The sequence below is a fragment of the Salvia splendens genome, chromosome 15, assembly GCF_004379255.2.
Source record: "Salvia splendens isolate huo1 chromosome 15, SspV2, whole genome shotgun sequence".
Classification (NCBI taxonomy): Eukaryota; Viridiplantae; Streptophyta; class Magnoliopsida; order Lamiales; family Lamiaceae; genus Salvia; species Salvia splendens.
The window spans coordinates 8,437,335-8,462,320 of NC_056046.1; the positions used below are offsets into that span (position 1 = coordinate 8,437,335).

At 34.8% G+C, this 24,986-nt stretch overlaps 5 protein-coding genes across 5 annotated transcripts; 3 read left to right on the forward strand and 2 right to left on the reverse strand.

Moving 5' to 3' along the window:
• The first annotated feature begins 713 nt into the window (after window positions 1-713).
• Window positions 714-4,705, forward strand: LOC121769496 (WAT1-related protein At1g70260-like). The gene is made up of 7 exons (XM_042166322.1): window positions 714-1,073; window positions 1,188-1,250; window positions 1,330-1,446; window positions 3,246-3,492; window positions 3,608-3,766; window positions 3,843-3,994; window positions 4,282-4,705. The coding sequence occupies exons 1-7, from the start codon at window positions 865-867 to the stop codon at window positions 4,436-4,438; spliced, it is 1,104 nt and encodes a 367-aa protein (XP_042022256.1). The 5' UTR covers window positions 714-864; the 3' UTR covers window positions 4,439-4,705.
• A 124-nt stretch (window positions 4,706-4,829) lies between these two features.
• LOC121769497 (MLP-like protein 423) lies at window positions 4,830-5,920 on the reverse strand. The gene is made up of 2 exons (XM_042166323.1): window positions 5,656-5,920; window positions 4,830-5,554 (listed from the first exon to the last, which is right to left on the reverse strand). The coding sequence occupies exons 1-2, from the start codon at window positions 5,840-5,842 to the stop codon at window positions 5,271-5,273; spliced, it is 471 nt and encodes a 156-aa protein (XP_042022257.1). The 5' UTR covers window positions 5,843-5,920; the 3' UTR covers window positions 4,830-5,270.
• A 3,399-nt stretch (window positions 5,921-9,319) lies between these two features.
• LOC121769436 lies at window positions 9,320-12,221 on the forward strand. Its single transcript, XM_042166237.1, has 6 exons — window positions 9,320-9,580; window positions 9,702-9,867; window positions 10,032-10,112; window positions 11,145-11,268; window positions 11,376-11,495; window positions 11,783-12,221. The coding sequence occupies exons 1-5, from the start codon at window positions 9,454-9,456 to the stop codon at window positions 11,421-11,423; spliced, it is 546 nt and encodes a 181-aa protein (XP_042022171.1). The 5' UTR covers window positions 9,320-9,453; the 3' UTR covers window positions 11,424-11,495; window positions 11,783-12,221.
• Window positions 12,222-18,157: 5,936 nt separating this feature from the next.
• LOC121766544 lies at window positions 18,158-19,357 on the forward strand. Its single transcript, XM_042162803.1, has 3 exons — window positions 18,158-18,631; window positions 18,718-18,866; window positions 19,060-19,357. The coding sequence occupies exons 1-3, from the start codon at window positions 18,370-18,372 to the stop codon at window positions 19,168-19,170; spliced, it is 522 nt and encodes a 173-aa protein (XP_042018737.1). The 5' UTR covers window positions 18,158-18,369; the 3' UTR covers window positions 19,171-19,357.
• Window positions 19,358-19,411: 54 nt separating this feature from the next.
• On the reverse strand, window positions 19,412-20,482 carry LOC121766545 (protein PLASTID REDOX INSENSITIVE 2, chloroplastic-like). The gene is made up of 3 exons (XM_042162804.1): window positions 20,266-20,482; window positions 20,038-20,136; window positions 19,412-19,607 (listed from the first exon to the last, which is right to left on the reverse strand). Exons 1-3 carry the CDS (start codon window positions 20,476-20,478, stop codon window positions 19,413-19,415), a joined length of 507 nt encoding a protein of 168 aa, XP_042018738.1. The 5' UTR covers window positions 20,479-20,482; the 3' UTR covers window position 19,412.
• Window positions 20,483-24,986: the final 4,504 nt, after the last annotated feature.

The following is a 24,986-nucleotide window of genomic DNA, read 5'->3' on the forward strand; positions in this document are numbered from 1 at the left end:
CATCAAACAAACATTAAATTAAACAAAAAAACATTAAATTAAACAAAAATCCACGTACTTACTCTAACCTGATCGCCAGCCAAGGACGTGACAGGAACCAATTCTGCTGATGCAAAACAAAACAAAACAAAACAAAACAAAACAAACGGCCATAAGACTAATTAACTAATTAATTAATCAGCACTAATTAAGTCTTAAGAATTTTATTAACTAAACAATCAGATTACCAATCAAGAGGCAGAAACAAATTGCGATTGCGTACTTAGTTATTTAATTAGACACTAGATTACCCATACATGGTTGAAATTAATTAACAGTAGGAAGTTGCAATTTGTGAGACACATAATCATAATTAGAGGGACCCTTAGTATTAATTATGGTTGATGGTGGGGCCTCAATTAATATAAACCACGAAGTTGAACATCAGATTGCTCTAACGTCATTATTCATGAAAATATCTTTTTTTTATAAATATACTTACATATTTAAAAAAAAGATATTTTTACGAATAATGACGTTTATGTATGTATATACGAACAAACCCTATTTGTACTTAACATAAAAACTACCCTAGTGGGCCACACATACAAAATATTTATGACTTATAACGCATCATGTAAATATAAATGTATAGTATTTATTAAAAACATAAATAAAATGTGAATATATGTATGCATGGGGCAGCACTCGAGTTGCTTAGTCCACTATAAGTAGCTTCACACTTTCTTGAAAGGTTACGCTCCATTTTTTCTTCTCTCCCATCCTATCATTAGAAACACCAAATTTTCAATAATAAATATACAGGAATAGATCAAAAGAGACCAAAATTAATCACAAAACTATCTACAAGAGAGAGAGAGAGAGATGGGCGGCAATGGAAGCATGAAGGCGGCGATGGTGGAGGCGGCTCCTTGTGCCGCCATGGTGTTGGTGGAGGGTTCGATTATAGGATTGACGATAATGGCTAGCACCGCGATGGCTAGAGGAATGAGCCCTTTTGTGTTTGTAGTCTACACCAATATTCTTGGATCAATTCTCCTCCTCCCTTATTGCTTCTTCTATCAAAGAGAAAGGTTTCTATTTTTCATGTTCACACCAACATATGAGTTTTTTTTTTTTTTTGTAATGGCGACATTAAATTTAAAAACTGTGCCACGAAATACTGATGCTATGATTTTTTTTGGTAGATCGGAAGATGCGGTGTTTACCTTGAAGTTTATGGTGCGAGTGTTCTTGCTTGGTTTGATAGGGTTTGTTTTCTTTCTTGTGATTGTGATTATCAAAATCTCATAAATTTTCTGTAGTAATATTTATTGGTGTAATTTGCAGGATAACTATAGCTCAGAATCTAGCATTTGTTGGATTGAGTTACAGTTCTCCAATAGTGGCTTGTGGAATGGCAAACCAGATTCCTGCTTTCTCTTTCATTCTAGGAATCATCCTGAGGTTCTCTTGATTCTTCTCTCTCTCTCTCTCTCTCTCTAAAATTATAAACTTGAGATTCTTGATTTTTTCATATTATAATAATTTAAGAGTTTAGTTTTTGTTATCTTAGTCATCCCACTTGCACCAAATATATGTAGCCAGCCAACATGACAGTATGACTCAAAATGTTAAATAAATATGTATGAAATGAAATTAAAGTCCAACCAATTCATCTATGATTCATTCATTGATTCTCTATGCTTGAAATGACATATACATTATACACACTTATATTCGAAGTTTATTATTTTTGTTAATTGTATATATAAACTGATCGTCAGCTAGTGTTAAAAAATAACCAGATCTTAATGCATAATCAAGTAATCAAACATGGAGGTTATTTTTATATACTCCAGTATAGGTCAATTTTATATCATTTTACGGGTTCATAGCCCTTGTATAAATTAAAACGGTTTTAAAATGACCTTTGTGTTTTAATCGCATCCTTCCATTTTTGTCTTAATGGTTGAGAGTTGATTTCTAGTTATGCAGTTATTTTTTATCCCTACCCTAAACTCATACCTATTAAGTTTTTTAACCAATTAAATTTTTGTGTATATTATTTTCCATCTAATAAAAGGAATTAGGATCTGTAGAGTAACTTGAAGCACAAGAGGGAATCAATTTGTTATAACTCCAAATTAATTGTGTGCCACACATAAATTCTTGGGCCATGTTAGGTTGGAATCTGGTCCACTCGTATCTATTGGATCTTGGGTTTTGTATTTATTTTTAAATAAATGAATAGTACACAGCTAATATATTATATTAACGGTCCTATTTCGAACATCGGCACGTCTTAAAAATGTGAAATAGAAAATTTTTTAATTTACCACAATTCCAATATTCTACTGTTTTTGGGCTATTTCTGTAATGAGGAGCCACTAGTTGAATAATACTACTACGAATTGATTTCCAAAGGGTCCACATAATTTGATTGCAAGTTGAAAAATCTATATCTATCTTGGTTGTGGCTGCTTTTGTTTTCTTAACGTCATTACTTTTTTTAGATTTATTATACTCGACATAAATATGTGATCTGAATTGTAACGCTATTTGATTTGTTGTCACTTTCACTACGCCTGCCTCTATTAATAATTTCAATGTATGAGTTGGATATTTTTCACATAATTCATTGATGCTTGACGATTCATGTATTATTATTCCAGTATAGTAGATGTTAAAAACCCTCAGGTTTATCTGTTGTCTATTTTGTTTGGTTTACGGCTTACGCAGTTAAATTTTCTAGTTAAAAGAAGAAGAAGATAGATCGATCCTCTTTCTTTTAAGAAGTTATATCTCAAAATTAGTTATAACTCGACCAATTATTTTTATTAAAAAATTATCTTACTAAAATTAGGCTACTAAACAATCATGGATTCAGAATTAAAGGTCGTTTGACTAAGTAAATAGATTTGTATGGTGTCGGTGAGTGCGTGTGTGGAGTGGGTGTAAGAAATAAAAAATTAATTAATTTAAATATAATTATAAATGATTTGATATAGTACATTGTTTCCATCTTAAAACGGCCAGTTCTCCTTTTTCTAGACTTATATGAACTATTCTTGGAATCTTATTTTATGTCATCAATTAAATCCTTCTTCTCCTTATAAATCTGCTTTCTTGACTTCAACGTTTACTAAATGTGAAGTAGGTTTCCATTTCTATTAAAGAGAGCCAATTTACAAATTATTTCAATCCAAAACTTTTCATTGATTGATCACTTTATACTAATATGTTACTAATAAATATTTGTTCAGGACAATAAAATTCGATTGGAAAAGGTCAGGCAGCCAAGCAAGAGTAATAGGCACCTTGATATCTTTCGCCGGAGCAATTTCCGTCACTCTCTATAGGGGGCCCACCATCAGAAGCCACTCCTCCCCTTCTCTTTCGGCCGCGCCGCCGCGTCTATTCGTGTTCTTAGCACCACATGAAAACTGGGTTCTTGGCTGCGTGCTATTTGCAGCTTCTTCTTTCACTCTTGCCATTTGGAACATCCTTCAGGTACCAATATTTACTTACAAAATTATTAGGACTATTAATTTGTAAGTACTATTTTATTAAATATATATATATTGAATATTCTTTTATTTGTATTGTTATTCTATTGTTGAGTCAGGTGGGAACAGTGAAAATGTGCTCAAACGTTATGAAAATAATCTCTTTTTATAGCTTATTTGGGACGATGCAATCAGCTGTGGTTGCCCTTTTCTTCGAGAAAAATCCAAGTGCGTGGAGGCTCGACCTCAATTTTGAACTCTTAGTCATCGTGCTCACGGTAAATTTATTTATAAAATCACAAATTTTGTTATTTTGTAGTGTACACTGATAATAAATGTGTTTAAATTACATAGGCAATTTTCAGCAGTTTGATACGTACAAAAGTATTGATATGGTGCACGAGATGGAAGGGCCCTTATTTTGTGCCCGCATTCAAACCATTTGGAATTCCGTATGCAAGTACCTTCGGTTGTTTGCTCTTTGCCGACACTTTCCATATTGGGAGGTACGTTTCTCGATCCTATTTTATAATGAAATTAACTATTTACTATATCGGTACGTCAAATAAAAATTCATCATCTTTTCATTATTTCTTTTGTTTTTGACAATTTTTTTTGCCAATAAATGAACAAAAATTTAAAGGATTCAATTTTTTTTTTAAATCTTAATAAAAGGCGCCGCCTAATGGAGGGTGATTATTTATTTGTCTATTGACTCTATCTATTAACAGTAACTATATAATGCGATTTAATTGGGGGAAGTAATTGAAATTGCGGTAACTAATTAATGTAGCATGATGGGAGCATTCGTGTGTGGTATGGGGTATTACACCGTTTTATGGGGAGAGATCAAAGAGGGTGAAGCACAGCGGTTGGATGATAGACGCAATGACTCATCAACGGCCGAAAAGGTTCCTCTTCTTCAAGATAAAGATTCCGGCCAAGTATGAGAACTTTTATTCTTTTCCTTTATTTGTGAATTAATTTTCGCATAACTTTCTGTGATTGGATTGAGAAGGATTAGTTTTTTAGGATCCTCCATATTTTTATATGAAATCCTTTTGTATTGTTTTGTATGTGTATAATATCCTATCGTAAGTCTTGTTGTAGTGCTTGAAATTAATTTTTCAATCACAAGTTGTATATAGAGCTATTGTAACAAATCAGATCGACTATTTTACTTTTGAATAATATACTAAATCATTGTGAGTTGCAAAGTTATTTCATACCACTATTATATCATTATTATTATTATTATTATTATTATTATTATTATTATTATTATTATTATTATTATTATTATTATTATTATTATTATTATTATTATATCCACACATGAGAGAGAAAAACATGACAAATCTAGCAAGATTGTCCTCTACTCTTATATTATTTTCCGAAAATTCTTGTAACACAATAGCAAGGTTAATTGTCCAACACAAATTATTACTATTTCCTTTATTTTAGTAAAGCAATACATATATGGAGTGATGGGCTACACCACAATCATAAACATCTATATTGAGATAAGTAATCTACATTGGCAATTTTTAATTTAATTTTTTCTCTCTTAAATCTCATAACTTATGACCGGATCACCAAACTTACAAAATTAAAGTCTTTTTTCTCCCTCATTAATTCAAAGAGAGGAATTAAAAAGCTATAGAATAGAGTTTGATTGTAAAATTGGTGATTCTGGTCACATAATCAATGAGACAAAAGAAAAAAAAATACCAACATAAACTATATATCAACAATAGATGCTTAGCCTTAATCTTGAAGAAATCATACCTTGAGAAGATAAGCATCAACAGCCATGTAAAGTTTAACAACAAAAGCCTTGTAGATATCAAGATCAACAACCACATTTTCATTTGCCTTGTTAAACTCAGCTGTATATTTAACCAAAGCACCATCACTTTTAGGGTTGCTGCCAACATATATTACCACCTTGAAATTCTTGTAATATTCCAAGATATCACTTTCCAGGATACTATAACCCAGTATCTTCTTCTTGTCGTCAACAACCTCAATCCTCTCCTTGATGATCGAAACCACGGGGCTCATCTCTACATATAGAGGAAATCAAATAAACGACGTCGTTGATAGGGTAATTAGTTACAAAATAAGTGAACTAATAGAGTGGAGCTAGGTTGAGCTTTTTATATACCTGTGGGCTTCGAAGTAGACACATAGACTGTTCCGACCGATCTTCCATCGCCCTCGATCACATCGACCCTTTCGATTACATCGGGCATGGCTTTGGGAAAGAGTGTGACGTATTCTTTTAGGTTTCTCCATAGCTTTTCTGGAGATGTTTTCAACTCAATTTCTACCTCAAACTTGTTAGTAGCCATTGTTGCAATGCTTAATGTGATGTTTGTTGGTCATGTAGAAACATTTATACAAAGGCCAATAATCGAGTTTGGGAATTGATGAAAAATAGGTAGATGTAGATTGTTTTTATTTTCTAGCAGTACTATTTATTAATTGTTAGGTTAGACAGCTCTAACCTATTTCTAGTGCTGGCAACTTAAATTTTTTTTATTTGATCATATATAGGTGTCCCGAATCCATTTTTGGCGGAATCCGACTAATTGTGCTCGACCGGATTTGCGGATTAAGGCCGAAAGTCTCTCAGCGGGTGGCGGGGTTTGAACCTGTGACCTCAAGTCACCAGAGCTCTGCACTACCAACTACACTACAACTCTAGTTGATTTGGTAATTACTCCCTCCGTCCCCGATTAATTGTCACTCTTTGACCGGGCACGGGTTTTAAGAAATGTAAAGAAAAGTTGGTTGAAAAAGTTAGTGGAATGTGAGATCCACTTTTTTATATTGGTTTTATAATAAAATGTGAGTGAAGTGGGTTAGTAGAATGTGAGACCTACTTACCATTTATGTTAAAATGAAGTGTGACAATTATTGAGGGACGGACCGAAATGAAAAAGAATGACCATTAATCAGGGACGGAGGGAGTAATTAATAGAGATGACATCCAAAAATCCAAACTAACCCTCTCTTGTCCTAACCCTAATCCTACCCTCCTCCATCCTCTCAAACCCAAACCAACTTCCTCATTCAATGCTTCTAGAAACTTCTCCCCTACCCTAAAGGCATACCGCATTGAACTTGCCAAATCACATCCATTTCACTCTCTATCCATTATAGTCTCAAACGCAGTCTTAAATGTTTTATAGCATAATTGTGGCAATATTGACAACTCCGAACGACTTCGTTTAGTAATAAATCGCCTGAGTGTAAGAGCATCCGCAATAGTGATCTTCGCAGCGGGGTGGGTCACCGATGGATGTTGTTGTAGTGAGTTCATCGTAGAGGGCCGCCCTCCGCGGAGGACTTGTACCGGCCTAGCGGGACACGCGCCTGGGGTGACGTGGCACTCCCCAGCGCGGTGACGCCCCACTGCCCCCACCCCTCTCCTGAGTGAGCGCCGTTTTGACCATTGGGAATTTTGATTTTTCATTTTTTTAAAAAATAAAAAGAAATTGAAATAAATATAAAAAAATAAATTTTCACACTTCCTCAAATATTGCCATTTTATTACCTTTTTTTTACTTATTAATTATTTTTTATCTTCCAATTCATCCATAAATCATCTATAAATACCTCATTCATCCTCTTTTGTTACTTTAGAAAAACTATCCCACTCATTAATTCTTCTCTCCCAAAATATTTATTTAGTACTATTTCAATTATGTAATTTTGATTGTCATTTTAATCTTATGTTTAATAGTTTAATGTTATTTTTAAAATTAGTTACCTTTTTATAATTTTGAATATAATATTTAGTTGAAATTAAATTGATTGAGAAATAAAATAAAATTAAATGTGTAGGTGATTGGGTTTGTATCGGTCAAGGTTCCAGTTAAAGTAATCGCGAGATAGTTAGCTTTCCCAGCGAGTCGTTGAGTATACATTCAGCGAGTCGTTGGGACTCTTCTATATTCCATTTCGTCTTGTACATCTTCTCATCTCATTTTTCACCTATTTAAGCTTATTTTCTACACATCTCAAAAATGATATAATGACTCTACTTATTTTAACACAAGTGATACCCGCAAGTGTACGGGGCTAGTGTAGCAATTAGCAAGCAAGAGTATCGTATCCCACATAGACAAATTTATATCAACTTAACTACCACGAACAAATATTACTCCCTCCGTCCCAGATAATTCGTCTCACTTTGACCGGGCACGTGTTTTTAAGAAATGTAATGAAAAGTGAGTTAAAAAAGTTAGTGTGCGAGTCCTACTTTTAGATATTAGTTTTATAATAAAATGTGAGTAGGAATGAGTTAGTGGAATATGAGGTCCACTACCAAAAATGATAAAAAAGTGAAATGGGATAAACTATGTTGGACGGACCGAAATGGAAAAATGGGACAAATTATCTAGGACGGAAGAAGTAACTACTATCTAGACAATCGGGAAAAGTTTGGTTTGTTCTAACAATACTGAAAGCATATAAAAAGCAAGTAAACAAATAAAAATAAGTAAACACAAGTGAAGAGATAATATGGAGAAAATTGTAGAATTCAAGGATCCGATGCACAATTCCAAGCTCTTATCCAATTAAATTGTCTTGCCTTTTGGTGTCACCTAGAGTTATTAAGTCGACCACAAAAATAGATTAAACCCCCTCCCGAGGTGAGAAACCTGCAGATTAGGTGCTATGATTGAAGTCCCCTTCTAATCCTAAACCCCTAACTCCCAAAAGCTCGATATGATCGAAGACCTCACTCAAAACCTTAACTCTCTCGAGTTCTATTGTATTAAGGTGTGATTTATTCTTATTTCCAGATTAATTATTTCATCTCTCGATTAATCTTATTAACCCTACACAATCAAGTGGTGATCAAGCAATTAAAAGGAATAAACCCAAGAATAATCAAATAACTACAAGAGTAAGGTAAGAACATAAATCAATTGGATAAAAACTATGAAATTAATGCATCATCACCGAGAATTCTACAAAAAGGGTTTAATTACTCATGTTCTTCATAAAAACCATGTTTGAAATCTATGGAATACATGGATAAAAGATTAAGATACTCCCGTGAGAATGAATCTATGGAATGACAACTTCAATCTTCCGATTGGAAGTCTTCAATCTTCAATTCCCTCTCTCAAAGGTGTTCTTGGGGGTGTGTGTGAGTGTTGGAGGCGGTAGGTGTAGAATAAATCTCGTAGACTGCAACCCTAGCCTTTTTCTTCTAATCTTTTTCGACAAAAATCGTGGTTCTGATAAAAAGGCGCGTCAAATCGAAGTACCCGGCCGGGTGGGATATTTGTGCTTGAAATCCACCTGGCCGGGTGGTCAATTTCAGCCCCTCTCTGACTCTTTCACGCTGAGTGTGTGATACCCGACCGGGTGTAATTTCTGTGCTGTTAATTCACCCGGCCGGGTGCGTAGAATGGCACAGTCGCATTTTTTCCTTTTCCATCTATTTTTCCTAAAACACTCAACAAACATATAAAACTCCAAAAGATAGAATAATTGGCTGGACAAAGACAATTTCGAGTGATAAACTCGGCATTTAGCACTTCAACGGACCAATTAAACCGATAAAAATATGAGTTTGTCATATAATCATATGGATTCTTGGCCAATTAAAGGAATCCTAAGTCCTTTCTCTTCCATTTAATATGACCTTTTTTTAATGTGTCGATATTTTAATTGGAATCGTTGAGCGCGAGACATCTTGATTCTTGAATAAGGATCAATAAGCGTTATATTCTTTCATTTACTCAACAATTATTAAACGAAGGAGAAGAATATTAGCAATTGAGTTGTATTTTATTGTTGTTTGTTATTTGACGTTACAATATTCCTATTGACATTAATTATAGTGTCGCTACATCAGAGCGCTTTTCACTTCTTTCAAAACCATCATAAAGAATTAAATCTCCAAAATCATTGCAAAATAACCAGTCGTGCTCGTGCAGCAATGGAAGCTCAAGGTCAAGGCGACGAATTTGCAATTGGATGCCTACTTTCAATCAAAACGACTCTCAGCGAAGAATTCCAGTCCCAAGTCATCTCCTTTGACCGCCCTTCCAATCTCCTCATCCTTCATATCCTTGCAAGAGATCCAATCTATTTATAATAATTCACACTCCTATTTATGCATCTGTGCATTTTTTATTTCTGTCTTTAGCTTTTTGCCTTGCCAAAGTTCTTTAACTTTGAGATTACAAGAGGAATCGAAATCTGGGGCAGGCCCAAAGAGGAATATTAGGTTGCTCAAGGCTAATTACATTAAAGAATTCACTTTTTTAGGGCAAGGTGAAGACCCACTTGATGTAAACAAGTGTTTTCTCGATCTCAATACTCTTCAGTCCAAAGAAGAGTCTGCTATTAGGTAAATTTTTTAATTCAATTTTTGGGTATGCAGGTTTTGTGATTTTCTTGAATTTGGAGGTTTTTAGGGTTTGTTATGCTATGATTTGGGGGTTTTCAATTTTGATGTTGTTTTTGCTATTTTTTAAGTTTATTTTTTTGTGGGGTTGTGATTGTTCATTGTAGACAAGCTGAGGCAGAGGCAGAGAGGATTGGTGTGGGAGTTACACCACAAGCTCAAAGTCTTTTTGATGCTTTGTCCAAAACGTAATGTGCCCTTTTCCCCTCCTTTTTCAAATTCAACTTTTAATTTGCTCTATTGCTGTAGATTAGTGTGTTTCTTCAGTTGATTTCATTACCCTTTTCTTGACCAATGTTGTTATTTTTGGTTGGAATGATATCCCAATTTCTGTTATACTATTGATTTGCACACGCTGTTTATAAATGACACAGTTCCATGTAAGCACATTTGATATAGGCGGTCTGGTTATGATTGTCACTGAATTCTCTTATTTGTCGATTGTTAAGTTTTCTTGGCTGATGTAATTTGACGTAGCTACAATTTGGTATTTACATGGACGTCATCAAACCTGTATTTGATTGAGATGAGTCGCTAGTTGATATAAGATATGAACTGTTTCTTCATGTCGTTTAAGATGTCAACTGTCTGTTGCTAATTCTGCCACGGAGAAAAGTTGGTTCCCTTGTGATCTTCCTTAGCAATAGTTATTTGGGAAACAGGGAAAGTGTGTCGAGACTGTAGGTAATGGGGACCTATTTGAATATGTATAATTATAAAGAAGGAACACAATATTATCTGGGGTGGTGAGGGTATAATGAGAAATTCTGGATGAAATCGGCTCTGGTTCATTAACTGTACATGAATCTTCTTGTGGTTCACTCAAATCCGACTGATTGAGTGCAGAAGAGTGAATTTTCTCTAATCTTTAGGCCAAGTATAAACAAGCAGGATCTGTTTGTTTGCAGGCTTGTAGCTACAATCTGCTGATAGAAGAAAATACCTTATTGTTATCATTTAAAGAGAGTTTTGTGTGGTTTCAAGAAATCAAATGAAATTCTGTTGCAGCTATGTATTCTTCGTTTTCCTTTGGATGTATGGACATACACAATTTCCCCCTTATTTACTCCATGTTGATCTATGCAAGCACAACCCGAGAGATCGTATCTTGGCCCCCTTTTCTCATATAGTCACCATCAACTTCGCGCCTATCACTCTCTTATGCTATGCATATCAGTGTGTTTCTTCACGTAAGACTAATATTGTTTTTATGCATCCAGGCTCCCAGTTCGCTGGGATAAAAGCACGATTGTTGTTATGAACGAGGTGAGAGTTAGCAGCCCTTATCTCCCTGAATCTGTTACCAGAGGAACCCATGCTGCCAATGGACGTGTGCGAAAAGTGGTAAGGAGCTTTGGAATATGTTTAAATCTTGATTTTGGGAACGCCTTTTTGGTTGGTCTATGCTACATTCCATTCACCTCTCTTATCCCACATATCGTTCCATTCAGGTCGAGTTTGAGAAGAAGAGATTGCAATCTCGCTATGGTGGTCAATGAAGAAATTAGCAAAAATTTCATAGAGGTAGTTTCTTTGAACCTAATGAAGAGAGAGAGAGCATGACATATGAGGTAAGATGGTCACCTTCCTTTATAACACCTCATTGGATGAGTAAATTATAATCTCTGATACGTTAGATTTTACTTAAAAAGATTTTTCCGTACTTGTTTGTCCCGAATCAACAGTCATTGCGATTAATTGTGCATAAAATCACTCTCATTAGCTCAAACGAGATAGCTCTCGTTCCTCACTAGTAAACGGGCTGGCTGTCCTTGGCCAAGCTCGCCCAAGCAAAACTCTTGGTATTGAGGGGGAAGTCTCACAAAATTACTGATGTTAGGTTAATTCATCTTGCCAGATCAAATTTGTGCCAGCTTTTGCATTGCTGCTGATTTTAGTTTCTTGAACGCAATTGTGTTCAAGTGCTTATTCTTGCATTCTAAATCGGGATTTTTAAAGGCAGTGGGATTATTCGGGCCCAAGCCCAACGCGTTTGATCCATTGATATCTTTATGGAAACCCAAATAAGTGGACTTTGGGCCCAATGCATATCAGCCAAATCTTAAGCTTTTGCAAGAGAAATCTATTCACTTTAATGGGATTATGGGCCGTGGCGAGATGGTCTGGCCCAATTACCATGAATTCGTATGGGCCTACTAGTGTTTATGTTCATATAAATAATAGATAAGTCACGATTTATTGGGTCAAAATTTTAAGTGAAACCTCATTCTCTAATTGTATATTTGAAAGTGTAATTATCAATGTAGTTAAATATATGCCATGGAAATATTGGTTTAGATTTGAAATTTCATACACACGAAGTTCATACGCTCTCAGTCAAGATTGAAACAAAGTTGTATTCAAATTATGTTTCTCTTAATCCAAATCAAAATCCAAAGCATCCAACCATGCAATAATTGATTAAAATGGGGCGAATCAATCACAACGACACCAACTTGTTGCTTGAAAATGACGTTATGGCTACATTAGGCAAATAACAAAAATTCCATTAAATCATCCTCGTCATTTAGCAGGCAAGGAAACAGAGTGTCCACGTGTCATCGCTCAATTAGTTTTGTTCATAGTCATGTCCCTTGCCTAACCATTACTTTGGTTCCTCAAAATCACTTTTTCATCTACATGTAATTGGAATATCAATGTCACGCATCGAAAAAGTGATAAAAATGTTTGGCCGTTCAATTTTCATTATTTCATGCATTTCGTAATTTTCAATTATATCAGGTTGATCTGTACTATACTCGACTGAAAATGTTTTAATGGAGTTGGTTCCGGTGATAATTGGCTACTACAAGTTTACAAGCCAATGTTGTCGGTATGGTAATACACAACTACAAAATACAACTATATATATATATATATATATATATATATATATATATATATATATATATATATATATATATATATATATATATATCAGCATTATATGTACGATATACTCGACTTAAAAAGTGCAAGTGCTGATTGAAGCCTATGTTGTCAATGTGGAATAGTAGTGCTTTTTGAGTGGGTAAGTAGAGTAGGGTGAAAAGTTCAAAAAGAGGTGTCGAGTTGTTCCCATGCTTTTTTACACTTTTGCAAATGTGACTATGTTTTCAACATGAGCTTGTGTCTATTGCAACATACGACATGTGGATAGGTTCGTGTTGGTGTCTTATCAAGTTTGCATACATAACATGCCAATATTTCTCATCACATACAATAGATGTACAAAATTTTGATGAAAGGAAATGGGTTAATCAAGTGTGTAAAACCGTCCTAAATGGCATGACTCAAGATCCATAAAAATTACTCCATATTTATATTTTGATATATGTGAGTTTGAATACACTATGGGTGTGGTTCATAAAATTTGTTTACTTGGGATAATGATGGAGTTTTGGATCTCTTTCTCGAGCTTGTCACCTGCTAGTTAGTTGACCACTAACACAATGATTACAAAGTAATGGTTAGATAATAATTCTTACTATATCAGAAGATAATCATAACTTGGTCAAAAGAAATCGAAGAAGAATTCCATGAACATATACGATTTTATATAATTTAACTTAATTAATGGACCTAAGTCTCTTTCCAATAATTTTTCAATTATTCTATGTCACGCGAGAGATGATCCACTCAATTAAAGTTAGATTCGTTATGGATTAGTTTAAATATAAATTTTTCTCATCAGCAAGAAACAAAAAATACTGTATTTTTATATATTTCTTGGCATATGCATGGGTAATTTACGGCCAAAAATTGTAGTAGTAATTATTTTATTTTTATAAGTCAAAATTATTTACTGATTTACACGTATATATTTATCATCGGAAGCCATAATATGAAATGGGGGGGGGGGGGGGGGCTACAATTATTTTGGAAATTTTTACTATATAATTTTGTGATAATTTGGATATTTGATTATAATTAGGTATACATACATTACATTTCAAGTTTTAACTATAATTTTCATAAAAATTACCAATTAATTCCACATAAATGCATCAACAACATTTTCATACATATATACTACATAGATATATATGTATTGGTATTTATAAAGTTTGGTATGATGTCACTTTCTTGATTATGGTTATACCTTTTTGTAAAATTCCATTTGCAATTTCATTGAATTAATTAGTTAGAGTTGAGAAACTAAGATATTTATATAAAGTTAACAGAAAGCAGTTTAAATAAATATATATTGGTATTATTGTACGTCACGTATCGGAAAGAAAATAAAACCATGTTTTTACTTAGTCCAAATACACATAATATTTTCTTTTCAACAAATCCACATGATACCAAACTTCTTGTCATCTACTTTGTCGTAAACAAACAATTTGAATTTATTAATGTTTTGTGTTTGGGCATTCATTGAGATACACTGAACTAATTAATATGATTTCCGAACAAAAAGAGAAAGAATGTAAAGAAAGCTACTTTGAAACCCATCTCAAAATAACCATCAACCTCCATTTGTTAGGTGCAAGTTACAAACCATAATTATAATGTTTTTTTAAAAAATTCCACTAACTAACAAACAAACAAGTCCTAACAAATTATGTTTTCCCCATATCCGTTGGACAAAATTAGTTTGTGAGATCTTGATTACACGGGCCTCATATTCGAATCTCATCGATGTCTTTTGAGTTGAGTCTATCACGTCATATTCTCTTAATGAAAAAGTAAACAGATGAGGTTTTTTTGGGGGAATTCCTACAATTTATAATTGTGTCCCAACAGTTAGCAAAATGAGGCTCTCAGCATTTAATAAAAATTTTATGGCCATAAGAAATTAAGAATATTTCATTGAATATCAATTGTTTGTTGTCCCAATTAAGGCCATGTTTGGACCATAGATAGTCAAATTCACCATTTAATGTTTTTGGAAGTGAGATCCCAACATCCCACATGGCTTACATATTCAATATTCATCCAATTTATTTGTTAGAGTAATTGTTCACACGTGTGACTAGCACACACATACACTTTTATATATACACATACTACTTTGAGGGATTTAATTGGTAGCATGCAATCTCACTAAATTAGTGAGAGAAATCGTATCCCAACAGCATATGATCACCTTCATTTACATAGATAGTAGTCATCCATAGTTCTACATATGTGTAGAGAATATTCAGAGATATATGTTTCGTGTGTCTGTGAGAATAGTCGAAGATAACTTAATTTGATATTTCTTGGGTTTCAACTATTTGCTAGTTGAAGACAAAATAGTTGAAGATTAATTATATACATTGATATGCCGTCAGTGTCTGTGAGAATAGTCCTATATGCTAAAAATAAATTGACTTATGAATCATGATAGAAACTATTCATGGATTATTATTAAAAAACTCTAGACTTTTCTCTATAAATTGTAAGTATTTTTTTCAAAATTATATCCACTATGGATATTGCGTCTGACATAAAAAATTATTATTCAAAATATAAAACCTTATAAATATTACGTTAAATTTGACCCCATTAAATCTTATAGGTGAGTTGATAATCAACAAAAATAACAGGATTCATTTTAACGTTTGGTACAAAGCGGGGGCTAATTTGCTATACCTATTGTTAAATACTCTCTCCGTCCCAATAAATATCAAACGTTTGCTTTTCGATACGAGATTTTATGTAGTGTTGTTTTGCCGATTAATTAAGGGAGATTAAAGTAAGAGGGGGGAAGTACAAATAATGTTGTTTCATTTTTAATGGAACAAAAGGAGTACTAATTAGATAAGGATTATGTATTAATTAATATACTAGGGATAATAAACATTAGTAAAATTATACTAGTACATTTTTGTACGTTACCATCTTAACCTTTTTTTTCAACGTATAACTACATGTATAATACTACTAATATTTTTAAGTTTGCAACATAACCGTTGTAGTAATAATTTAGAGTTTGGGCTGCATATACGAAGTTTCAGCTTCTAAAAAAAGAATAAATAAATGAATAGATAATTAAAATATATCTCGATTAGTTAACACAGACAATAAACATATAATTTGTAAATTTCGAAGCTGTAGACTTTATGTGAACTCAAATAATAAAAGAGTACTCTTTATAGTTAATCCCAATTATGACAACTGCAGAGGTTTTGCTTTGCGTTTAAGCTCTCCTAAGTACTGATTTATGGCTTAATTACCTAAAAACGGACAGAGGAATTAACTGAGAATGGTGGCCGACATCAGAGTTTATTCTCCACAATATAGGCAAATTATATATTAATATTAACTCTTTAAATACTTATTCCACACATAAAAAGGAGTATTAATGGAGCATGTTAATAAAGTGAAAATCTTTTATGTTTAATACTTTTTAGTAGAGCTTCTTCTCAAAATCTATATACTGATTATATATCCCACTTTTTAGCTTATCACAGATATCACTCTAATGTTTAATTCATGTTAATTTTAGAGAATTTTAAGGAAAGAAAATGGGAAAAGCTATCGGTAGGCAATGATATTGTGAAAGTATTGAAATCTGAATTAACAATTATGCAGTGCATATACCGCTAGATGTTGCTGTTATTGGCCTACATTTGGACAGCTAAGTGTATGTCTTTTTTAATAATTGGCTCAAATAATATAAATCAAATTAATACTCCCCCAATTTAAAATTATACTACTACCTCGAATTTGATCAATTATCCTCATGCTACATGAAATCTCAATAAACTTATTAACACGGATTATACGGTAATACCAAAAAGCTGAATATGATAATACAAAATTTGACATAATACAAGTGCACTATATATTTTGTTGTAGTATAAAATTGATGTTATTTCAATGAGTAGTTGAGCCCCAATATTTGTATGTACATCCCAACAACTTGTAACTATTTATCTCTTACGTATATTTTTCAGTATTTTAAAAATATAAAAAATAACGAGTTTAAATCACATCAATGCATTTTCATTTTAAGTTAGGTGGGTAGTGAAAACAGTACATCAAAGAGTTGACTTAGTTGTTTCCAATGTCTAGAACTAAGATTTTATTATGGGAAATCAGCATTAATTATTTGAAAAAACAAAATAAACATACGTATAGAACACAACTATTAGGCCGGTTGTAAACTAATGTCAAAAAAACCCATCTCTTTAAATACAATCCAATTTGTCAACACCATGTTTTCAGCTAAATAATTTAGTATTTCCTCCATTTGCAATGGCGATAAAAATTAAATTAAAATAAAGCGAGTGGGCTTCAAAGATAGCCATTTCTTTGACTACGACTAATGTTGATGAAGCCAAGAAAGAAAGAAACTGATCCCTCAAAAATAATCCAAATTTATTAAATCAATGAGTTTTCACCTAAATCTGAATCTTGATTCTTGACCAAAACCGAGGAACCCCCTTTAAGACCGATCACCACCGTTCACGACCAGCCACGTGGCGGCCTTGCAAGAATCTTAATTAAAATCATTACCGGCGCCCATGATCATTATAGCATGTACTAATAAAATAGCATAATAACAATAATTAAAGCATTATACTACAAATTTTAAATTCTAAGTATAAAGTCGCATATATAAGTAGGGATGTCAATCGGGCCAGCTCACCGGGTTTCAGGTTAACCCTACTCAGGTTGCGGGTCAATCGGGTGCGGGCTAATCGGGTTGAGATTTTTTCGGATTATAAAAGTTCAACCCTAACCCTAAACGCTCGAGTTTCGGGCTGACCTAGCGGGTTAATCGGGTTGCTACCGATAAAATTAACATGCGATCAATCTAATAAATAATGACGAAAATTAGTTATATTTATAAAATATAAATATTTAATTATGATAAATTTGAGATATATACTTAAACTCAAACACAAACATGATCAAATACTAATATTTGAGATTTGTGTAAAATAAAACATAAATTTAAATATTTTAAAGCATGTTTTAAAACATGTTTTACAAATTTAAATATTTATTAATGAATTAGAAGTTTCTAATTTATTTATTTATTTATTATTATATTAATAAAAATTGAATATATAATTTATATATTTAATATAAAATTGAATGTTATTTTTTTAGTTATCTATATTATAAAAATAATCAATGAAAGTGTCCAATTAGGAGTCAAACAAATAGAACAACAGAAATTTTATCGGGTTTTCGGGTCTGACCCTAACGGGTTGCGGGTTAATCGGGTGCGGGCTAATCGGGTTGTAATTTTATCGGGTTAGAAATTTTCAACCCTAACCCTATAAATTTGGCGTGTTATTCGGGTCAGCCCACGGATTGCGGGCTGCATTGACATCCCTATATATAAGTCACCTATGAAGGGTTTAGAATTTGAGCAAGAACCATATTTGAAGAGTGGTGGGTGCTAAGAAAGGGACCTTTTCCTTCTGTCACTCGCTAGTTTCTCTCCCTTATCTCTCTATCTCTTCATACTTGCTCACAAACATTGCAAACTGAGAAAGAGAGATGGGGAATTGCCAAGCAGTAGATGCAGCAGCATTGGTGATACAACATCCTAGTGGGAAGCAGGAGAGGATGTACTGGCCAATCCCAGCCAGTGAAGTAATGAAGACCAACCCGGGCCACTACGTGTCTCTCATAATCCCTCTACCATCCCCCGATGAGGGTTCAGATGAGCAGAGGACTGTTAGGTATACTCGTGTTAAGCTTCTCCGCCCGACTGATACTCTAGTATTGGGCAGAGCTTACCGGCTCGTCACTACTCAAGGTTGGTTTTTTCTTGCTTTCTACATAGTTTTCGAAAATTTTGAAGTCTAGTCTCTTTTCCTAAATGTGGCAAGATTTTTGTTGCAGAGGTTGTGAAAGTGATCAGAGCAAAGAAGAACGCACGAAGCAAGAGAAACCAGTCGGATTCAGATCAAAGCACAGAGGCAAATTTAGAGAAGGATGTTACCAATTCTGAGCACGAGGAGAGAGCATCTTCAATGTCCAAGAACAATCAGGTAATCATGATTCTTGAACTCGTCCACTTCTGCAATATATCAAAGCAAAGTATATAAGCTACCGATAAAAAAAAAGTTGGACACGATAGCATTCCTCATTTTTTGACATGGGTAGATAAGAAAACACGATAACATGAATCAACTGGATTCTTATTTTTCCATCAATAACTTTTGTACATTTATACTCTTTCAGGGAAGAAGATCCGACAGACACAAACAAAGATCAGGGTCGACAAATCCTGCTGCAGGACAACCCAAATCATGGCAACCATCTCTACAGAGCATTTCTGAGTTCGGAGGCTAAAGTAATAATCCACATAAGATGAGGACACATTTCTGCAGACGCTGTCAATGATGAAATCTTGAAACCTGAAAACAATTGTGGAGCAATAATCCCTTTGTATAGCTAAAAGATACTGTTGAAGTAGAGCCTCTTTCTTGACTAGTACAGTTTAAGTAGCGAACAATTTCAACATCCCGATTCACGGTTCTTTGCATTTTCAACTAACAAAACATCATGTACCAGAAATGGGAAGATTTGCAAACTCATTTGTGCTGTTTGGAGTTCCAATCTTCCCAATCACGATCAACATAGCTCTGTGCCCACAGCATCGAGGCTCGAGCAGCCAATGCTGCTCCAGCCAGTTTTTTATCTTTGATTGCCAACATCATATCTGTGAAAGGCTCAATCAATAATGTTCCAGGTCCTCCATAATCTTTATGTAGGAATTCACTGAATATCTGATAACATGATAAACACACTACACACTGACTTCAGACAATCAACGAACGATAGCTTATACTGTTTTTATTGGCCCTAATTTGACACAAAGCATCAAAGTATAGAATCAAATGCACTAACATAAAATAAAGATGAAATCAGCCTTTTTCCAAGTTAAGGAATACAAACACCTTCTCCGATTTCACATGATCTTCTAATGCAGACTAGTGTAGCACAAAAAATCAAAAAAATACTCTTCGCCTTATACACCTAAATTTGCTAAGAAACAAAGATTGATGCCAGTTTAATGCAGCATTAGCTAGGATTTTAAAATACACTAATCAAGTGGAGTAGTAATTAATAGTGATGATTAAATCCTAAAACTTCATAATTAAGACTATTGCAATTAATAATGATCGAAAAAAAATCTCAGAAAGGCCACAAATTTACCTCTGCACAAACATCGACAACCATACGAAGATCGTTTCCGAAGGTTTCTCTTTGCTTCAGCAGTTTCTTCAGCAATTCAGCTTTGAACTTCTCCGTCTCCTATTATTTTCCCCAATCGAACGCATTCAGTTACAAAAATAGCACTCGCATTGAAAATGAGAAAATGAAAAAAATGCAATCTACGATAAAATTATTTTGAGAGAGAGAGAGGGCAATGTTTGGACTTACGGCAGCTGCGAATTCAGGGATGGGATCAGGATAGACGTAACTTTTGTGATTCTGAGATTGGATAGCTTTCCGAATAACGGAAGGAGTTTTCGTCTGCGGTGGGGTGCGTATGAAAACGGGGGTCTGGCGCAGGATAGCAGCGCAGTCGGAGACTGGTTTGATGGCGGGAAACGGCGAGGGCGGGAGGAACTGGAGACTTCCTATGGGCGCCATATGGTTTTCTGAGTTGGTTGTGGCTAAAGGCTAATGTACGCGGCGAGAGATTTTTAGTGGAGCGCATGTACTTGGGCCTCATAATGGGCTGCCTCATAATCTGATGAAGTATATTGGGCTAGATAATGGACTCTCATAATCTGGGCCTAATTTGTACTGTTGGAGTAAAATGGGCCGACTATCGATACAGCTAAGAAATTAATGTGATGAATGATGAGATATGTCTGCATTATGATTCAAAGAAGGAAATAAAAGCATTGCATTTGGAGGCTCCTCCCCATTTCTTTCTACACATTTTGCCCTTTTGATCAGCCACTTTTCATGTTTGCAAAATGGCATCCAGAGAGAAAATTGTGAGTTGGAAAGGTAATTTATTTTATTGGTATTGGGGATGAACGATGGTCACGTATATGCTAAATATTAGGCAGAAAGAAAATTAATAGTCGTATCCACTAGTTGGGATATAATGATAAATTCTTGATGGCTTATTCTATCTTTCTTGGTTAAAAATGATTAACATTTTTCTTTCACTTCACAACTTGCATTCAAAATCATCAAAGTGCCATATATAACACCATGATCTTTTGTGTGTCTACAATGTTTGTACACCCTTTTATATTTTAATAAAAAATTATTCTACTCAAAGAAAATGGGAAGTGGTTCAGAATAGATGATATGGTGTGAGGGAACGAAGGACTGTGTTGCTGTCTTGCATTCAGCATAAAATCTCAGATATATCTGCAAATTGAATTGAATGGTTCCAACTTTTGAATTCTTTACAAGTGAAGATAGGGTCCAGCCAATACTCTTTTTGGGTTTTTTTACAACACAAAAATTGGGATCAAAGGCTGAGTTCATGTGTTTCGTTTTTTTTTCTTTAGAGCACATGCCCAAAGCTGTGAAAATTGATCTTTTCTTCTGTTTCATCAATTCAAGAAATTATTTATTCCTTTTTGCCCTTCAGTAGCTAGAATTCATTCTTGAATTCATAACATATATACTCAATGGCTATAAGTGGTTTAAAAATGTGAGTGTTGTGTGTAATTATGCTCATCATATATATATACAGGAAATATGAACATGTTTGATCCATGTGTACATTATTTTCTAGCAATTGTCTGTGTTTAATTTATTCATGTAGTATTTGGTTTAAGTCCCTTTCTCTTACACACAATCGTGCAAAGCACAAGCAGAGTTACTATTCATGTACGTTGTCTCATTTTGACTTCGCAACCGCATAGGTATGTACAGGGGCGGACGCAGAAATAAATAGGAGTAGGGGCTAAAATTTTAAAATTTTATTTAAAAATAAATTTTCAAGTAATCTAGATTATCAATAGGGGCTTTTATACTATAATATGTGTAAAATATGGATACATTTTGAAACTTTATAATAGAAAATTTTAAAAAAATTAGATTCATTAGGGGCTAAAGCCCTACCCCATTTATATGTAGGTCCGCCCATGGGTATGTACGAAAAGTACATCCATAATACTCCCTCCGCCCAGTGTTACTTACACTATTTTCCTTTCTGGGCGTCCCAAGTTATTTGCACTCTTTCCATTTTTAGTAAAAATTATCACCTACAGCAGCAATTGTTGACTTTGCTAATCACTCATTCCTTAATCTCCGTGCCGAAAAGCAAACGTGCGGCTAACCCTGGACGGAGGGAGTACAAAAATGAATGATGATTGAACAATAGACAAGCAATATGATAAAGCTGATCAACCATTTTCAGTGATCGAAATTTGCCCATCTCCCTCATAACAAATTAAATCAACAACAAAACCCAAATTAATTAAGCTCCTTCACTTGGCATCTGGTCTGATTGTAAAAGACAAATGTTACTTTAATTGTTGGTTACTAATGAAACTCTTAACAAACGCAAATAATCTATTTGTTGTACCCTTAGAGCATCAGCAGCGGTGAGTGGACACCCGTCCGTCCGTTCGTGCCAGCGGCGCGGCACCGCCTGCTCGCCGCTGCGCTTTTGCCGCTGGCGCGGCGCTGCTCGATGCATCGAGCAGCTGACGTGACGCGTTCTGATTGGTCAACGGCATTTCCGTTGGAAATTCATTTTTTTTAAATAAAAAATAATACCAAAAAGTAAAAAAAATTATTTGTAGATTCCCAAAAATATGGCGGCTTTTTTACCGTTTTATGGATTTTTTTGATTTTTTATTCCCAAAATCATCTATAAATACACACATTTATCATCCATTTTTCATATCAAATCATCTCTCATTCATCTCGCATTCATATTTTTTCATACAACTTATCTACATCTTCCTCTTTCACTCAAATCCTCTCAAATGGATTTCACCAATATCATTGCGGAAGCGGAGCGTGAAGAACAAGAATACTATGAACAATATCGTACCGCCTATGTCACCGCGAATACCCCCGCCCCTCCTCCTCGACCAACTAGATCAACTCGCCGCTACATCCATCGTGACTGGGAGGGAGCCAACGAAAGGCTCGTTGCCGACTATTATTCCGACCAGCCGCGGTTTCTGGAAGATTACTTTCGGCGCCGTTTCACATGTCAAAATGCTTGTTTATGCGTATTGTCAACACATTATCCGCCCGTGTTGAATACTTTCAAACAAGTACAGACGCAACCGGTCGGCAAAGTCTCTCGGCGTTGCAGAAGTGTACGTGTGCCATCCGACAACTTGCTACTGGGCAAACGGCTGACCTCTTCGAAGAGTATTTGCATGTCTGTGAGTCAACTGGAATCCTTTGCCTTAAAAATTTTTGCGACGGAGTTCGTTCAGCTTTCAGTGAGGAATTCCTTCAGGCACCCTCACCGATGATTGCCAACGGTTGCTTCGTCTTCACGAAACAGTCCATGGTTTTCCCGGTATGCTTGGCAGCATTAACTGCATGCATTGGAGGTGGAAGAATTGCCTGACTGCTTGGAGGGGGCAACACTTAAGCGGCCACAAAGGCGGTGGCCCAACACTTATCCTTGAAGCGTTCGCCGACTACCGCGTATGGATTTGGCATGCATATTTTGGTATTGCCGGATCCAACAACGACTTGAACGTGCGCTATTCTTCACCACTCTTAAATGATGTTTTGAATGGTGTAGCACCGGCGATCGACTTCACCGTCAACGGAAATGCTTACCACATGGGTTACTATATCTCCGATGGTATCTACTCAAGGTGGTCGACTTTCGTGAAGACGCTCAGCAACCCGCAAGACCCAAGATGGGTTCTTTTTGCGTAGCGTCAAGAGTCCGCTCGGAAAGACGTCGAAAGAGCTTTTGGGGTTCTTCAAGCTCGATTCAACATTGTGAAGGCCCTGTCTCGGCTGTGGTACGTGAAAAATATCGCCGACATCATGTACACGTGTATTATCTTGCACAACATGATTATAGCTGACAAAGGACCGATGGCGGCTAGCTTTTACGACGAGGATGAAGCCGGAAGCTCAACCGCGAGGTCTCCCCCACGCCGAGGTGTGCATACGACGGTGGGCGAGAGAATCGAAACAAGGAACACAATGCGCGATACCCGAGCCCACATTGAGCTACAAGAAGACCTAATCAAATACATTTGAGCGAAATTCGGCCACGAGTAGTGAGTTTTTTTTTAAATTTTATGAATTTAATTATGTAATTTTTAATATTTAGGATTTTAATTATGTACTTTTTAATTTTTAGGATTTTAATTATGTAATTTTTAATTTTTTGTAATTTGTAATAGTATTCCAGATATTTTTAATGCATTTTAATTTTGTGGAAATGTTTTTATTTAAATTGAATGATAGAATGGTGGGACCCTTGAGCTTGTCGTTGAGGAAGAGCACGGATGTGGGTGATGTGTTCTTGCCTAAGAGCATGGAGTAAAAGTGGGTTCGGGCCCACATCCGTGCTCGTTGGCAAGAGCACGGATGGAGATGCTCTTAGAATAAGGAAACTTATTTGATTCCGTCTTAGTTAGTAGTAAACTAAATAGCTAAACAAAATTTTTTGGAGTACTATTTAATTGAAGGAAGCACATATATTTGAATATGAATATAGAATATCTTAAATGAAAAAATTATACGCTCAATAGTCGAGTCGGACTCGTAATAAACAAATTAAACTGATTAAGAATATTAGTACTTATTTCACAATCTATTTTAATCGTTTTCGAAGTGAACCAGAAAACCAGTTATTGATGTCCAAAACTCACTTGAATATGATTGGCTAATCTCCAAAGAAACTCGTAGGAGTTAAAATTCCAGCTGTTTGATGTCCAAAACTCACATGAATATGCTTGGCTAATCTTCAAAAAACTCGTACTAAAATTACAGCGATTTGTTGTGACGACACATACTAAATGACATGGGTTTTATATAAAGTATAGCACTACACTATTTAGAAAGTACCCAGTGTTTTAACTTTATATTTTGGCTTACTAGTCTCATATTAATGGGGCAAATTTCCACGTGTACATATAGAGAGTCGTATATAAATATAAAATTTTTTAACTGTTTAATGATGTTTTATGAAGCTA

Excerpts from the sequence above, each read along its gene's own strand:
- LOC121766545 (XM_042162804.1), bottom strand. The coding sequence starts at position 20,478 with ATGGCGCCCATAGGAAGTCTCCAGTTCCTCCCGCCCTCGCCGTTTCCC. Across the intron at positions 20,137-20,265 it reads TCCCTGAATTCGCAGCTGCC|GAGACGGAGAAGTTCAAAGC; the intron begins GTAAGTCCAAAC and ends GGAAAATAATAG. Across the intron at positions 19,608-20,037 it reads TTGTCGATGTTTGTGCAGAG|ATATTCAGTGAATTCCTACA; the intron begins GTAAATTTGTGG and ends TCATGTTATCAG.
- LOC121766544 (XM_042162803.1), top strand. The coding sequence starts at position 18,370 with ATGGGGAATTGCCAAGCAGTAGATGCAGCAGCATTGGTGATACAACAT. Across the intron at positions 18,632-18,717 it reads CCGGCTCGTCACTACTCAAG|AGGTTGTGAAAGTGATCAGA; the intron begins GTTGGTTTTTTC and ends TTTTTGTTGCAG. Across the intron at positions 18,867-19,059 it reads CAATGTCCAAGAACAATCAG|GGAAGAAGATCCGACAGACA; the intron begins GTAATCATGATT and ends ATACTCTTTCAG.
- LOC121769497 (XM_042166323.1), bottom strand. The coding sequence starts at position 5,842 with ATGGCTACTAACAAGTTTGAGGTAGAAATTGAGTTGAAAACATCTCCA. Across the intron at positions 5,555-5,655 it reads GTCTACTTCGAAGCCCACAG|AGATGAGCCCCGTGGTTTCG; the intron begins GTATATAAAAAG and ends CTCTATATGTAG.
- LOC121769436 (XM_042166237.1), top strand. The coding sequence starts at position 9,454 with ATGGAAGCTCAAGGTCAAGGCGACGAATTTGCAATTGGATGCCTACTT. Across the intron at positions 9,581-9,701 it reads TTCCAATCTCCTCATCCTTC|AAGAGGAATCGAAATCTGGG; the intron begins ATATCCTTGCAA and ends CTTTGAGATTAC. Across the intron at positions 9,868-10,031 it reads AAAGAAGAGTCTGCTATTAG|ACAAGCTGAGGCAGAGGCAG; the intron begins GTAAATTTTTTA and ends TGTTCATTGTAG.
- LOC121769496 (XM_042166322.1), top strand. The coding sequence starts at position 865 with ATGGGCGGCAATGGAAGCATGAAGGCGGCGATGGTGGAGGCGGCTCCT. Across the intron at positions 3,767-3,842 it reads TCTTAGTCATCGTGCTCACG|GCAATTTTCAGCAGTTTGAT; the intron begins GTAAATTTATTT and ends TAAATTACATAG. Across the intron at positions 3,995-4,281 it reads GACACTTTCCATATTGGGAG|CATGATGGGAGCATTCGTGT; the intron begins GTACGTTTCTCG and ends TAATTAATGTAG.